Source organism: Vombatus ursinus, unplaced genomic scaffold (assembly GCF_900497805.2).
Source record: "Vombatus ursinus unplaced genomic scaffold, bare-nosed wombat genome assembly UNPS02014839.1, whole genome shotgun sequence".
NCBI classification, from domain to species: Eukaryota; Metazoa; Chordata; class Mammalia; order Diprotodontia; family Vombatidae; genus Vombatus; species Vombatus ursinus.
This window is the reverse complement of record NW_020954617.1, coordinates 6581208-6598006: the sequence shown is the minus strand read 5'-3', so window position 1 is coordinate 6598006 and position 16799 is coordinate 6581208. Positions and strand designations below refer to the sequence as shown.

Genomic DNA, 16799 nt, shown 5'->3' with positions numbered 1-16799 from the left:
ATAGATAGGTGCATTCTCTTTGTGTGTGGTGGGAGGTATGTGACCACGTCCTACTAATGAGTGTTTTTTACTAAAGTCTTTTAGTAATTTTTACAGAATAAATGAATTTCTAAAACAATGAAATCTGTCTCTTGCAGATTTTCTTGTCATATGTCTTTTAATTAAAATCTTACGTATCTTTTAAAGTAAATTAAATATTAATACTAAAATAGATTTCTTATTCCTAAAGAACTTATATGTCAGGCATTGTACAAGGCACCGAGGATAAAAATTCAGAATAAGATGGTCTCTTCCCAAAGAAGTTTTCATTCTATTAGGGAGATACAACATGTTCACAGAGACATATTCACAATAAATAAAAGGTGGTTTTGGTGTGGGATGCTAGTAAGTGGGAGAATCAGGAAAGGTATTTTGAAGGAAGGGGCATTTGGACTGAACCTAGGAGGGAGCTAGGGGTTTCAAAAAACATAGTTGAGTAGAGTGAACATTGCAGACAGCCCATGTAAAGGCATGGAGGTAGAAGATGGAATATTATGTATGAGGAAATAACAAGTAGACCGGGTTGAGCATCGAATTTCTGAAGGAGATTAATGCATAGTCAGTTCCTAAATATATCTTGCAGCTAAATTGTGAAAGGCCTTAAATGTCAGTGGAGTTTGTATTTTGTCATAGATTTGGTGGGATGAAGCTCCTTGAGGAAGGGAGTTACATGGTCAGAGCTTCATTTTAGGAATGTCCATTTGGTAGCTGTGTGGAAGATCAGTTGGAGAAGGAAAGGCTGGATCTGGGGAGACCACAATGAGGAGGCTTTTGCCGTGATGTAGGTAGAGGAGATAATGGCCTGCACTGAGGTTACAGCATGCAGATGAGAAGATGGTAAACAGTGAGAAATGCATCAGAAAATTAAAGGGAGGGGAAGACTGAGGAAAGACGTTTAGAAGATTTTTGAGACGTGATAAGGATTTTAAAGTTTCACCTACATCCTGACATTTAAATTTTGTTGCACTTATATGCTTGATTTATATTTAAAAAACAAACATGTTATAATATGCTTTTCTTTTACAGCACCATATGAAGGTGGAGTGTGGAAAGTTAGAGTGGATCTTCCTGATAAATACCCTTTCAAATCCCCATCTATAGGTATGCAATAATCTCTTTTTTTCTTTAAAGGTTTTTGAGCTCATAAGGAGAGAAAAAGAAAGCTGTAACTTGTGAAAGTTAATTTATTCTAATAATAATAATAATTACCTGACTGAATCTTGTGTTGTCATTTTTACTTACTTAGTGACTACCTATATTTTTTGTAAAGGGGAGGAGGGCATTTTAATTGTTTGCTTTTTAAGGTGACTTTTGTCACCAAGGCGTCTCCTTTTCTTACCTCCTAAGGCTTAGGTTAAACAATTCTGAGGCTGAAGGCATTTAGGAATATTTAGAGTCTTTCTTTGAACAATAAATGCATTAAATCTCAATTAAAATTGTAAAATATAAAATTTAATATTTTGGCATAGCATATTGTCAAAATGCTAATCTTGTAGGCCTGTAATTTCTCCATAGGAAGAATTTTTAAAAATTGCCTCTTGTCAGAGTGCTTAGTAACATCATCACTCTTTCCATTTTTATTTTTTTCTATTTTGAAGATGAGTTCAAATCCCACCTCTGACACCTAATAGTGTCTTTATCTGTGCCGCTATTAACTTAACATTATTAAAAGGTTTGAGTATTATAATAAACTATTCAGGCTATCTATGTGTGACTGAACGGTGCACTTTTTAAGTGTAGTTTTTGGATTGTAGAATAGTAGTTACTTTAACTTTTTGACTTTGAGATGACTTTTCTTCATCAAACTGGGAAAAATTTTTTTAAAGTAAGAATGACAAGAAAATAACATTCGAACACAATAAAACCATTCACTGAGCCGGAAAAGGGAGGCCTGCGGATCTAGGCTAAAAGAGTCTAGGAACCACAGGAATTACCAATATCATGAGATAATTGTAGAGCTGATGCAAGATGTCATAGAGTTCAGGAAGGGTGGGTTCTCTAAGAAGTGGCCTTTCTCTAAAGGGGTTTGATCCTAGGCAGATGCCCCTGGACAAAAAGCTCTCAGTCTTGACGATCTGCCTTTGCTTCGGGCTTATGGCTAAGTCCCAAGCTCATAGGATTTTTATCTGAGGTAGATGGGGCCAGGAAAACCAATCTTCACCAGGCAGATTCAGCATTCTCCTTTCTAATTCCCTCAGCCATCAAAAATATTCTTAATTAAAAGGCCGAATAATTTGTTGTAAAGAACCTTTTGAAACACACATACATGGAATATGTACAGACACACATTATGGCTTGGAAAATCTTACTGCTAAATTAAAGAATAATTTAGTTCTTTAGTAGAGCTCATACCTCTGATTAAATAAAAGGGAAGCTGTGGTGTAGATAAATGAATTGATACTTTTCTTACTACCCCAGTTGCCTCTCTTTCTTAGTCATTAATCTGATGAAAGGCAAGGAAATAGAAATCAGTCTTTGTGAAGACTCCTAAGGCATAGGATTAATTAAATTAAATTCAACTAAACAATTCAACACTTACTAAGTACCTTTAATGTGCAAGGTCTAGGTTCTAGATACAGTCAATCCTCAACTTCCCAGGGGGAAACAGTGGGAAAGTCAAAAAGGAGAATGTTAATATATTGAACCTGTGGTAAATAGGGGGTTAGATTCCCCTGACCACCAAGAACTGTAAATCTTTCACAGCCATCAGTGGCTGTAGACTTTCTAGCGCCTTTATTTTCTCACTAAGCCCCATTACTGACTTTGCACTTAGCTTTGTGCTTTACAGCCAAAAGGACTTGCACTAAGCTCTTGGGGCATAATTGCAACATAAAACTTTAAAGTTTTAAAGGTGAACGATGAAAATAGGGAGAAGGCATGGAGAGCTCTTTACAACCATAGGGTGAATGAGACCAAAGCATCTAGTAGGACACCAGCCATGCACACATTGTGCCACTCTTTTTTTTCCTCTACTCCACATGGCCTGAATTGCCACATGGCACAGTTGCCAACTCAAAAGTGAAAATGAGTTTACTGATAAAATTGCAGGCATGCTTGAAGTCAGGAAAGTTAAATCAACAAATGTTGAGGATTTGACTGTACTTTCTTTTGAGTTATCTGATAGGCCTTTAAATGATTCTTTTTGAATCCCTTAATCACTACTGATACAAACAGAGTATGCACGGAAAACTAACTACAATTCTTTTAGTTGATTAAAAAAAAAAGACAAGTTAGCTTCTAATTTACATAAGGTTATAATTTAGACATCTGTAAATCAGTTATGTTTTAACTTAGACCCCTTTATTGGGCTAGATGGGCTCTTATACATTAGTCTGGGAACCTGTGAAGCCTTTGAGACACGGTTTGGATGGCTATAAGAGGAGGAAAGAGAAACTGAGGCAACATTTGTGTCCCCATGCCTTCAATCAGAGAAGGTAACACTCATTTTCCTGGGAGAAGCAAGTCCCCAGCCTGGCACAAGTTGTCTTACATGTGTGCAAAGGCCTGTAAGTCAGGTACCTTTTCATATCTCAAGGGGAATGCCTGCAATTTTTGCATTAATGGAACGAATGAATAGAAGTTGAGCGAACCAACTCATATACATTCTGACTAGCAAGATACTCAGCATCACGGGACCATTTTTAACTCTACTATCTCTAATCAAAGCCAGTTTGCTGTAGAACTTCTGAAAGGCCATTTGAAAGGATGCTTTAGGTAATTCTTAGCTTTTTGTGCTGAAAAGACCCTGCCTTACTATGGAAATGAAGAAGCAATAAAGAGGAAAATGTTTAGGGCACCAGACATAAAAAGTAGTCAGTTTGATTCTGGATTATTCATGGATGCATAGACAGATGAATTACCTTCATTGTGGGCTATTCGTCATTCTATTGCTGCCTTTCATTTGTCAACAGTACTTAACTGAGTACTCATCATGTACTGATCACAGTATTGGGCCATAGTATAATCCTTTTCTTTATAAATGAAAATAATCATGGGAGGGAATATATTTTGAATCATATGTTCTTTTGATCTTTTTCTTTTTAAAGTTTTGGTGGCATATTTGTACGCTCGGACACACAACTTTGACATAGAACGTCAGGGGTACATGTTGTCATAGAAGAGAGCCACTTTGGGATTGAATTTGTGACTGTAGCCTTAGTAACATTATGCTTTAACCTTTGAGCATGTACAGAGAAATTCGGTGTTCTTCTCTCAAAGATTTTACAATCTAATTATGATGATGAATGAGTCATACAGAGAACAACTTCAGTTATTAGTACATATTCATGTACTATGGGAAGTTAGACTACATAACCTTTGAGGCACCTTCTAGCTCTGTGTCTGTGTTCTGTGATTCTATATGATCATGGAAGAATTTTAGGAACTCTCTGAGTGACTTTTTCCCGAGTATTTACTATAGCATTTAGTACCATCGGGATAATTCGAAGAATCTCATGAGAGTCTTGTGCTAGATATGTTAAATTGAGAATCAGAAATGTCAAGTACTACTGGAGAAATCTTACTTATCATCATGGATTTTAATTGGCTGCAGAGAGTTGAAAGGTATTTCTAAATTAAAATTGATTCAGCAAATGAACAGCAGCTATTCTTCAGCAGACAGAGTGTGATGCCAAGACCTAGATTTAAGTTTCTGAAGAAGTCTTAGTGTTTGTATTTCTTTTTTTTTTTTAAATTTTTAGACAATTGGGGTTAAGTGACTTGCCCAGGGTCACACAGCTAGTAAATGTCAAGTGTTTGGTCTGAGGCCAGACTTGAACTCAGGTCCTCCTGACTTCAGGACTGGCGCTCTATCCACTGTGCCACCTGGCTGCCCCTAGTGTTTGTATTTCTAATGACTACAAAACCTAGATCTATTATTCATACCATTTCATCTGTAAACTATACTTAACATTAAACATAAAGCAAGATTGTTATATCTAGGATCTTAGAACTCAGTCAATTCTACCAATTCTATAGCTAGTCTATGGTTTGGCCATATGTACAGAATGCATGTGTATATGACAGCTACATCATTACCTTTATGGTGACTTGAAGCCTCACTGTCATTATTAGCAAAGTAGAGAGAATTGCAATAAAAGCACATTGAAATAAAATTACAGGTAAAGTAACATTAAATGGATTTCTGAAAAACAATAGTACCAGATATCTAGTCTGGTATGCATCATTCAGAAATAGTAGGTGTCTCTTTTTTTATGCCAAGGTAGAGTAAAGAGTGTGAGGGTTCTACAAATAAAGATTTGATTTCATCGAGAGTACAGTTTTTATGTGGACACAGGTGCATCAGTCTTTTCAATTATACCCAGCTACCCAGGGTAATTAGTTCTGTGAAACCATGACATTGTTGTGTCTTAAGGATTCACTTGAAAGACATTAAAATAGAATTGTGTAATGATAATATTGAAGTCCTTTTCTTTTTTAATTTATTTAGTATTTTCTTTTACCCAAGTTACATGTAAATACAATTTTTAACATTTGTTTTTAAAACTTTGAGTTCCAAATTCTCTCCCTTCTTCCCTCCTCACTCGCTTTCATTGAGAAGGCAAGCATTTGATGTAGGTTATACAATGTGTAGGACTTTTCGGAAAGGATGTATCCCCTCCCAGGGGGAAGCTCATGCAAAACATTTCCATATTAGTCATGTTGTAAAAGAAAATATAGACCCCCCCCCCCAAAAAAAATTTTTTTTTAAAAAGTATGCTTCAGTCTGTATTCAGACACCATCAGTTTTTTCCTTTGGGGATGGATAGCATTTTTCATAATAAGTCCTTCAGAGTTGTCTTGGATCATTGTGTTGCTGAGAATAGGTAAGTCATTCACAGCTAATCATCTTATAGTGTTAGTTACTTTGTACACAGTATGTTTCACTTTGTATCAGCTCTTGTTAAGTCTTTCCAGGTTTTTCTGAAAGCATTCTGCTCATCATTTCTTACAGCACAATAGTATTCCATCATAAAATCACATAGCACAGTTTATTCAGCCATTCCCCAGTGGAGGGGCATCCTTTCAGATTCCAACTCCCTGCCACCAGAAAAGAGGTACTATAAATATTTTTGTATCTAAGTCTTTTCTTTTTTGTTTTTTTATCTCTTTTGGGATACAGACCTAGTAGTAGGATTTTTAGGTCAAAGGGTATGCATTGTTTTATAGCCCTTTGGGCATAATTCCAAATTGCTCTACAGAATGGTTGAGTCAGTTCACAATTCCACCGCAACTTGCCTCAAATTTTTTTTCACAGTTACTATTGCCGACTGTTTTTCCTTCCATTCCATTCCCCCTCTACTCTTTATTCTATTCTCTCTCTCCTTTTACCCTGTCCCTCTTCAAAAGTGTTTTGCTTCTGACTACCTCTTCCCCTAATTTGCCTCCCTTCTATCATCCACCCCCCTTCTTTTATCCCCTTTCACTCCTATTTTCCTGTAGGCTGATAGATTTCTATACACAGTTGAGTGTGTTATACCCTCTTTGAGCCAATTCTGATGAGAATAAGGTTCATTCACTTCTCCTCACCTTCCTCCCTTCCCTTCCACTGTAAAAGCTTTTTCTTGTCTCTTTTATGAGATAATTTACCCCATTCTACCTTTCCTTTTATCTTTCTCCCAATAGATTCCTCTCTCACCCCTTAATTTTATTTTTCAGTTATTATCCCTTTGAGTTTTTCCATCATGTATTAATGACATTGTGCAGCAGCCTTAGTTGGGCTAACTGTATATAAAGGATGCTTCTACTGGGAAATTAGTTCATTCCCAGACGTAGTATTGTCATTGAATTTAATGCTATTCCTGATTCCATTTAGGAAAATGTAGCTTGTTGGATCTTACTTGACATGGAACTTTTGGAAGCAAAATTATGCACATTATACTATATCTTTATAATTTTTTCCATTAAACTGAAATCGTCACACTTAATTCTAAAGTAGGAGCAGTTTACTAGCATTTTAAAGAATGTGACATTTTCTGTCCTTCAGTCATACATTATTTTACTAGCTAGTGGTAACCTGTACAGTTATCTGAGCAGTTAATCAACAAGCATTTATTAAGTGCCAGGCATTGTGTTAGGTTTTGGACATACAAAGGCAAAAATGCAATCACCCCCTCCCTCAAGGAGCTTCCATTTTTCCAGGGAACAACATTTCTAGCTGTAAGTATAGACAGAATAAATATAAACTAACATGAAGGGGTTGGAGATCACACTCCTGGTATCATCGTGTTATGGAGGTAGCCTTCAAGCCAAGCTTAGAAGGAAACAAGGGCTTGTTAGAGGCACAGGTAAAGAGAGAACCCCTTCCAGGCATATGTGAAGAACAGCAAGAAGAACATTGTGGCCAGACCAAAGAAAGAATACATGAAAAGGAGTAATAGTATAGTTCTGGAAAGTTAGGTTGTAGCTAAATTGTAAATATATATATATATATATATATTTAAAGGCTAAACAGAAGAGTTGGCTTTTTATCATAGAGGTAATGGGAGGTAAAATCCACTAGGAGTAATTGATGATATTGGCAGGATGGATTAAAGTGAGGGAAGACGTGAGACAATTCAGTTGTTCAAGTTGTTTAGGCAAGAGCTAAAGAGAGAGAGAGGTAGAGGTAGAAAAGACAGGATTTGGCTGTTAATTGGCTTTGTGGGCTGAGAGTGGGCAGGTGAGCTTCTGAGCTTATAAACCTTGGTGCCTAGAAGGCTGACACTGTCCTTTCCGGAAATAGGGAAGTTCAAAGAAGGGGAGAAAAGAATTTCAGGTGCCTTTGGAACATTGAATTTGAAGTGTTTAGTAGGCAGCTGGAGATGCTGGACTAAAGCTCAGGAGAAAGGCTAAGGCTCTATGTATCTTATCGCAGAGTTTAGTTATTTGTCTAAGGATGATAGTTGAACTAATAAGAGTTGATGAGGTCACTGAAGGAAAGCATAGAAAAAGGGAGAGTACAGAACGCTCTTTAGGGTATACCCATAGTTAGGGGGCAGATTATAGATCCTGGAATGGAAAATGAGAAGTGGTCGAAGAACTAAGAGTTGTACCTTAAACTTAGAAAGGGAGTATCTAGGAGGGGGTGCTCAAGAGCATCAGTGTGTGTGAAGGTAGAGAAGAAGGACTATCAGATGAAGAGCTTGTTTGTCATTGGGGAGAGTTTTCTTTTTTTTAATATTGCTATATTGATATTTTTAATCACCCTTATTTCCAAATACATCTTTTTTTTGTGGTGTAATAGTAAGCATAGGGGATTTGGCATTAGGACCTGGGTTTGTATTTTATTTGCTACTTTCTAGTCATGTGGCCTTGGGCAGGTCACTAAGCTTCTCTTTCCTTATTTGTTCCTTATTTGTAAAATGAAGGTGTTCTACCAAATGACTTTCAAGGTGTGAACCTGTGATCCTCCCCCTCCACTTCCTCCTTCCCCCGAAGTTTATCCTTTATAACAAATAATAAGAGAGTGTGGAAAAAAAGCTGTTCAACAAGACTAATCAGTTCATTATCTGAGTCTGACAGATTATTCAGTGTTCCACACCCTTAGCCCCACCTTCTCTGCAAAGAAAAGAAGAAAGCCTGTTTTTTTGCTCCCTTTTTTCAGGCCAAGCTTGATGATTATAATTATACAACCAGGGGTTGGTTTGTCTTTTGATGATGATGTTCTTTCCATTTACATTTTGTACATCTATTGTTTTCTTAATTGTGTTTACTTCATTTGCATCAGTTTATATGTCTTTTTCATACTTTTCTTTATTTTTCATATTCATAATTTCTTCCAGCACAATCCATATCCATATGCCAATTTTTCATTCTCTGGTTGATGGGTATAAACTGTTCGCAGTTCTTTGCTACCATAATATTTAATACTATGAACATTTTTTATTTTATATGGTATCTTTCTTCATATCTTTGACCGCTTTGGGATATATGCCTAGCTGTGGGTTATTGGTTATTTTGGAGAGAGTAGTTTTACTTGAATGATGTCCATTGGAAGCCAGAATATTAGAGATTGAGCAGAGTTATGAGAGTAGATAGCTTTTTCTAGGAATTAGGAGAATAGCTTTAGGAAATGGTAGTGTCGAGTGTCAAGTAAAGGTTTTTAAAGGATGAGAGAGACTGGAATAGGTTTGTAGGCCAGTAGATAGGGAAAAATGAAAGGTAGGGGTGTGTGTGTGTGGATGGGTGGGTGGGTGATTGTGAGATCAGCGCTGGAGATGTCAGGGAGCAGGATCAAGTGTTGAAGGAGTGGGGAAGGGCCTTCCTTCGTCTGAGACTGGAGTGAATAGGTATCATCACAAGCCTTCTAGAGATGAAGTGGAAGAGAAGAAGAGCTCACTGTGCTTGTCCTCTTTTCTCAGTCGGGTAGGAAGCCATGTCTACTGAGAGGGGGACAGTAAGGGACTTCATGTGGGAGACTTGAGAGAAGGGACTTTCTGGAGCAGCTGCTGTGGGGGGAGGGACAATCACGTAGCCATGACAGTATTGTTTTACTCACAAGTGAAGACCGTGTTTAGACTAAATAACATAAAGTTGTAGTAGAACCGCATCAGTGCAGTTCTATGTCGTCTTCTATCGCTGTTCACGTTTGAGTACGATTGGTAGAAGTAAATGGTGGTAGTAGTCCAGGGTATGTGTTCGGTAAGATGTGAGCCAGCATTAGGGGATGGGAATGGGGGTAGAGGTTAGGGAGCAGGAAACAGTTTTTAAGTTAAACTGTTTAACTATAGAATCAACATTGGGAAGTAGTATATTGTTCCCTGTATTCTCTAAAGGTGGAAGGAATCCTGAGGGGTGGTTTTACACATTAAACTTAAGGACTTGAAACTGAAGATGTAGTAAGAAAATAAGTAGGATGAGTGCTGGGTTCATTTTCTGCTTCAGGTTACTCTTTACAGGTTACAGCAATTCAATAATTCAGCCTTTCTTATTCTGCATACATTTTAGAGATTGATATTACTTAATCTGCACTGAACCGTAGTGGCAGTAGTTAAACAAAAGGCTTTGCTTTTCTTTCAAAGAAAATTGTATGAGTTGTATATAATCAGTTCTGTAAGGTGACCCATTTTTAAATAGTTTGAGTTTAAAACCACAGCATAATTATTGTTAAATGAAGTATGTTTTTAAATAGTTTGAAATACATTTGGAGCACTACAATAAACAGCATCTCCTTTTCTTTGAGAATAGCATATAGGCATGCAGTTGTAAATAAAAATAGGAAAATGTGTTAAACCATTCCTCAGGATTCCTTTCATCTTTAGAGAATATGGGCAACAATATACTACTTAAAATCAAGATGTAGCTTATAAATGGTAATAAATCTTGTGAAACTGAACCTCTTTTGAAAGTTCATTTTGGAGCTCTTTTTTATGTACTTTAAGGATTGCCATATATTGGTTCTTCATATTCCTTTCTTTGAAATACTGTTATTTAAGCCTATATTCAGAGTTTTGTGTTTAGGGAGTTTCGTGATTTAAGTATAAAGTTATGTGCCTGGCTTTTAAAAGAAGTCTAGCAAAACTTAAACATCCAAGTGAGAGAAGGCTGTGTTTAAAACATTATATTGTATATCCAAGCCTACTATAGCTACTGATGTCAGCCATACTTCATGTACTTCTGAAGCTCCACCTTTAGCGTTATCAAAGTTTCTTATGTTTAAAATCATAGAATCTGAGAGTTAGAAAGGACTTAGGGGTCTTCTGATCCAACTCCTACCAGATGCATGAATCCCTCCTATTTATAGCACTAACTATAATGTCAGTAATCAGTAAACATTTATTAAGGGCCTACTATGTGCCAGGCATTCTGGGGATATAAATCAGAAAAAGATGGTCCCTGCTTTCTCTCTCTCTCTCTCTCTCTTTTTTTTTTTTTTTTTTTTTGGCAATTGGGGTTAAGTGACTTGCCCAGGGTCACACAGCTAATAAGTGTCAAGTGTTTGGTCTGAGGCCAGATTTGAACTCAGGTCCTCCCGACTTCAGGGCCAGTGCTCTATCCACTGTGCCACCTAGCTGCCCAGTCCCTGCTCTCAAAGAGCTTACAATGTAATAGGGGACAACAGTATACAAAAAGAAGCTGAAAAGGGGAGAAGAGGGGCCAGACAGTACTCAGTGAAGGGGCATGATATTTATGGAGTTCCAACCAACTGGAGCAGCTGGTGGGTAAAACAGCTAACTTGGTTTCGTACAGCTTCAACTTCAAGACTCTTGTAATGAGGAATTCACTAACTGGGGAATAATAATGACGACTAGAATTTATATGGCACTTTAAAGTTGCAAAGTGCTTTTACATGCATGGTCTCATGTAAGCCTCATAGCTCTCCAAAGAAGTAAACTTTATAAGTATCATTATTTCTGTTTTATAGATGAGGAAACTGAGGTTGAGCAAGTATGACTTGCCTATTGACATAGCTAACGTTGGAAAAGCTTCAGTTTCAGAGATGCCCCTAAGGACTGTAGTTTAACTAGTGAGGCAGAGCCTCAAATAATCTTCAATCAGTGGGGGTTTTCTTGAACTGACAATAGTGATCAATTGAAAGAAAGATGACCAGTGTCTAGAGCTCCTTCCTCAAGTATCCCAGATCGCTTTGACTGATTCAGAAAAGAAAGAAAATCTGAGGTAGTATAAAGTATACATTCGAAAAGACTTCACAGAAACGAAGGCCAGATTTATATCTTGGAAAAAAACAAAGGTTGGAGGCAGTTGCATTATTAAAAATACACATATACAGCTAACCTTGCCCACCCTTTCCACATGAACATCTGACTTTAAAACATGTTTATATATGAATAATTGGTTGACATTACCTTTTTTTCTCCTTATCCAACCTAAGGCTACTATAGTAGCAGGGAACTTTATGACTTTCTTATCACTTTGATTACCACCCCCCTCTCCCATGGGCATTTTATACTCAGAACTCAAAGTTGGAAGGGATATCAGAGGCCCTCTAGGCCAGCCAGTAGCTAAACAGAATCCCCTTTACAACATCCACACAGGAACATCCAACCTTTCCTTGAAGAAAGACCCGCTGTCTTACTTCATTATGAAATCACATGTTATGCTTTCTCCTGTTCTTTTGTGCATGAACTCGCTGTCAGTTCTACTTCATTATATACATATACATCTTTAATGGTCTGTCCTCATCCTTATTTCCCCTTTCTCCAGTAAACTTTTCATTCCATTTTAGCCAAAATTTACCCTAATCAGTAAGAATAGAACTGATGTTTTACATTTGTCAAGGAAAAAAATCATAATTTTTATGTTGTTAGATTTGATAGAGAACTAGTGCTACCAATCTTCAGTCTTGAGCTTAATGACAAACACCAATTGAATGCCTAGTAGATATAAAGTACTGTACTTAAAAAGTTCTTTTTAGTGTCTTCACAGACATTACCATATATTTATCTCTCCATCCTCCATAAATTACACCCACCTTCTTACTTAAGAAATTGAATGAGGAATGCTTTTTCCCCTTGCTTTATTTAATGGTATTTTAGGGTCTTTTGATAGTTTTAATGAGCATTATCTATCTTAGTGGATTGCCACAAAACTCTTAACAGTGAAGGCATACTTAAAACATTTTCAAACTGACATGAAGTTGGGAGACCTAGCTAATAACGTTGGGGGACAGAATTGGGATCCAAAAGTATCCGAGCAAACTGTAATGGTAGGCTAACAAGATTAAATTTAAAATCATCTGTAGGCTCAAACAAATCAGTTACATAAGTGCCAAGCAAGGGAGAGGTGGCCGGAAAACAGTATGAATAATTTGGTGGTTTTGGTGGATTGCAAGCTCATGGTGAATCAGTAGTATAATATGGCAGCCAGACATCTTGTTTGGTCTTAGGATGCACTAATAAAAATATAATATCCAGAGCAAGGAAAGTGATTGTCCCACCATTCTTTGTCCTGATCAGGCCACATCAGGAATGTCCAGCTCTAGGTGCTACAATTAAAAAGAAACATTGATAAACTGAAATTTGCTTAGAGAGGAGCGAACAGGATAGTGAGTGGATTCAAAATTGTGTCATGTGAGGATCATTTGAAAGAAATAGGGGTTTATAACCTGGAGAGAGAAGACTTAATGAAAAGCAGGATAACTGCCTTCGAAGGGTATCATGTGAAATTGAACTTGTTCTGGAGCTGATAGGCAATGGGTGGAAATTCCAAGGGGACAAATTTTGGCTCAGCATAAGAAAACATTTCTGGAAATTTAAAGCCACCTAGTTACCTAGGTATTTCTTATTCCTGGAGAACTTGATGTAGACCCTAGATATCCACTTATCTGTAGGAGTGTTGTAGAAAGGATTCATGCTTTTGAATCAAGTTTGACTTTAAGGTCCCACCCTTTCAACTCTGAAATTCTGTTAGTGCCATTTTTCGTCATTAATACATAATATATAATTAACGCATTATGTCAGCTGCATTTTATATTAAATAGACTTTGACTTAGGTTGGAAACTTACTAGTCATTTAACAAACATTAAATGGCTACTATCAGTCAATAAACATGCGTTCATTAAGCCTACTGTGTGGGTGCTGTACTAGGCACTGATTATATAGAAACAAAAGAGGAATTGTCTCTACCTTCAAGAAGGAATTGACACAATTTCTATATATGTAAGTATGTATAGAACAGATAGAGCGATATTTGAAGGGGAAGTGTTATAATCTACAAGTGGTCACCATGCTCAGGGTAGGCACCAGGAGATTCCCCTGTGTTTTCACTTTATAAAATCATTAAGTGGTAGCAAATAGTCACCTGCAGGCAAAGGTTAATTACTTGTACTTGTGACCCAGTTATGACAGTTGGTCACTCTATAAATGTAAATGTTGAACATCTTAGGGGAGGGGGTTCAGCTTTATAGTGCAGATATACTTTGGAGGCAGAAGTCCTTAGAGCATTATTGCTAAGGAAGAGAGTTGAGTGACCTGTTGTGAATATACTCCTGCAATTTGTCTGCGTTACATTGGTGTTTCTATATCAGGGCTCCTTCAAACCCATCACAGAAGAGGAGAACATTAGCAACTGGAGGAATCAGGAAAGGCTTCATGTAGATGGTACTTGAGCCTAGTGTTGAAGGAGACTAGGGATTCTAAGAGATGGAGGTGATGAGTGAGTGACCGATGGCACGTTTAAAACATTGTGTTAAGTGCTGGGGAAGATGTTTTACTTTGATACTTTGATGTATCAGTCATCTCGTCAGTATGAGTACTCTATCTAGAAATGCAGATCTTAGCCCATTTACCCTTCATTTCCTATATAATTGTTATATTTTTCTCAAGTATTAAATTGAATGGAATTCCAAAGTTCCTCCCAACAGAATCCACCTAAAATGCTAGAGGTTTTAGGTTGTTAAATATAATGATGAGCACCAATATTTCATCCACTTGCTAACTGGCAGCTTGGTATCCATATCATCCTGTATACCAATGTTATGGCCAAAGGTATGCCATGTCGTGTCTCATTCTGTCTACGTTGACTTATCTATTTTCTCAGTCATACATGTTCCTTGGTGATGTCTTTTATGTCACTTCTCATATGCAAGTCACTATTTGATAATATAGTACATGTTACTTACGTCTATCATGTTTCTTTCCACTGCCCTTTGTGTCTACAGCCATTTTGATTCTTCAGAAGTCTGTGATGGTTCATAATTCATAGCCATATAGCATCACTGAGGAAAATATGAAGCCAAATTAGACAGGGACTCAGACCTTAAGGAACTTAGAATATTTATCACATTGTAGCTATGGAGAAATGTGTTCTGAATTCCAAATAGACTTAAAAATGAAGTTTTGGAACACAGTTGGTCTGTGTGCGCTGCCTATATATGTTGAATGTGAAACCTCTGTGTATTTTGCTTCTGGACTGTCTGTCTCGGTTTGTGCTAGCAGGGCCTTCTCTTAAAAATGAATCAGTCCATGACCACTATATAGAATATAACTTGACTTCTGAAAGCTAAGCAAATGAGGGGAAAGGTTCACACTAGGATTCCATATTTACAAAAGACTAATCACAAAAGAGCCAGAAGAAACCACAAATTATTCTATAATATAACCTTAATAGCAAAAACAAACAAAAAATGGGAGTAAGAAGTCCACTGTAAAGCTGAGTTTTAAATAATGAATGGGTTCTGAAGTGAGAACTTAACACTAGTGTGAGTTAAATACTGGGGAAATATTAGGGTAGATGTTAATTTGAATTTAGATGATGTATATTGACCTCTTGAAGGTAGTAAGAGATTGAGTGACCTCTCAAGGTTCCTCCCAAATGTGCAATTCTATAATCATCTCTGTTGGTGGTAACTACACCTTCTAGCTGAAAGTCTTTATTTTATTGGGTAATTACAGTCATAGCTGCTTGTTAGGCTTATCAATGAATACAGGAAATGATGGTACTTTTAAAATATTATCTTTAGAGTAGATTTTGATCACTTATGACATACAATTTTGATTCTAGAATAGAAATCTTACAGCCTTTTAGGGAATAAACAGTTCCTGAGTTTTTCCATTATGTTTTTCGGTGCAGCCAGAATGCTCTATTTGGAATAGAGTTTTGTTTTGTATGCCAACAAAGCCCAGCAAAAAGCACTTGAAAAGCTTAATATCTTACCTTGTGTCTCCTCTGGATAAAATACTTATTAGAGAAACTCTAGCTGTTTCCTCAGGAAGCAGGAATGTGTGAATAACTAAGGTATTCACTAAGCAAGCCTTGAGGTATAGGCTAGGATTAGAGGGAATTTATGTCATTTAATGGATTTGAAATTTAGTTAGAAAATGAAGGTATTCCTAACCTACTGCATTTTCCAAAGAATAGAGTGGTCATTCCTGCTCTCTGAGCCAAATATTAGTACAGTATAAGGAATTTTGGAGCTTTGGGGCTAAATTGAAAGCAAAACCAAACAAAAAGCTGCCTCCAAAATAGATTTTGTTTCATGATCAAAGAAGTCTTGTCTATTTTCGGTTACTTGATGCCTCAATGTTACCTAGTTAGTAAACTGTATTGGTAATTTACTGGTTTGCCACGTGAGGACATGACTTAATGGTTTATGATGTGATGGTGCTATAGAACTTGAGATAGTCCATTATAAATTCTTAGAAAATTTTCTGAGAATTTCTTAGAGCAGCATCTTCTATTTTTCCTTAATCAGTTTATCTTTATTATACTTTTGGTGTGCTTTTTTGAAAGCTCAAAGCAAGTAATTTTAAGCCTAGCTTAAGTGTCCTAGGAATCTTTAGAGGAATCATGCTTTTAAGTAGAGGTTGGACTTTATGATCTCAAATATCATCTTCAGTGTTATAATAGGTGAAATAACAAAGATATTAGGTTGTATACCAGTGTTTGGTGTTGCCTGCGTTGCACTGCTACTCACATGTTAAGAGTCCTTAGAGGAAGGTTGAGTGCATTATTCTTCTCTTCTGTCAAGGATTTATGGGAGATGACAAGAATTACAGTGGATGAGGTATAGGTGGGTTGTTCTCTTAATTGAATGGAGTGTCACTGATAAGATAGATCGCAGCTCCATTGAAGTATCCAAAAGTTCAGAAGAAATGTGAAGACTTTCAAATTCTGGACTACTTTAAAGTCAGTTTAATAAAGTTACACTAATTTTTTTGTTTCCCAGTGCTTATAAAATATATTTTGATACTGTACTGTAGTCTGTTAAGTGTATAATAGTATTATGTCTAAAAAATGTACATACCTTAATTAAAAAATACTTCATTGCAAAAAAATACTAACCATCATCTGAGCCTTCATTGAATCGTAATGTTTTCGC

At 36.8% G+C, this 16799-nt stretch overlaps 1 protein-coding gene across 2 annotated transcripts in view; it reads left to right on the top strand.

Moving 5' to 3' along the window:
* UBE2H (ubiquitin conjugating enzyme E2 H) overlaps positions 1-16799 on the top strand; it is a 152710-nt gene that overhangs the window by 81159 nt on the left and 54752 nt on the right. For both annotated transcript variants that reach the window (XM_027840130.1, XM_027840131.1), the window contains exon 3: positions 1066-1140. In XM_027840130.1, coding sequence (XP_027695931.1) covers positions 1066-1140 — 75 coding nt within the window. The remainder of the gene's footprint in view (positions 1-1065; positions 1141-16799) is intronic.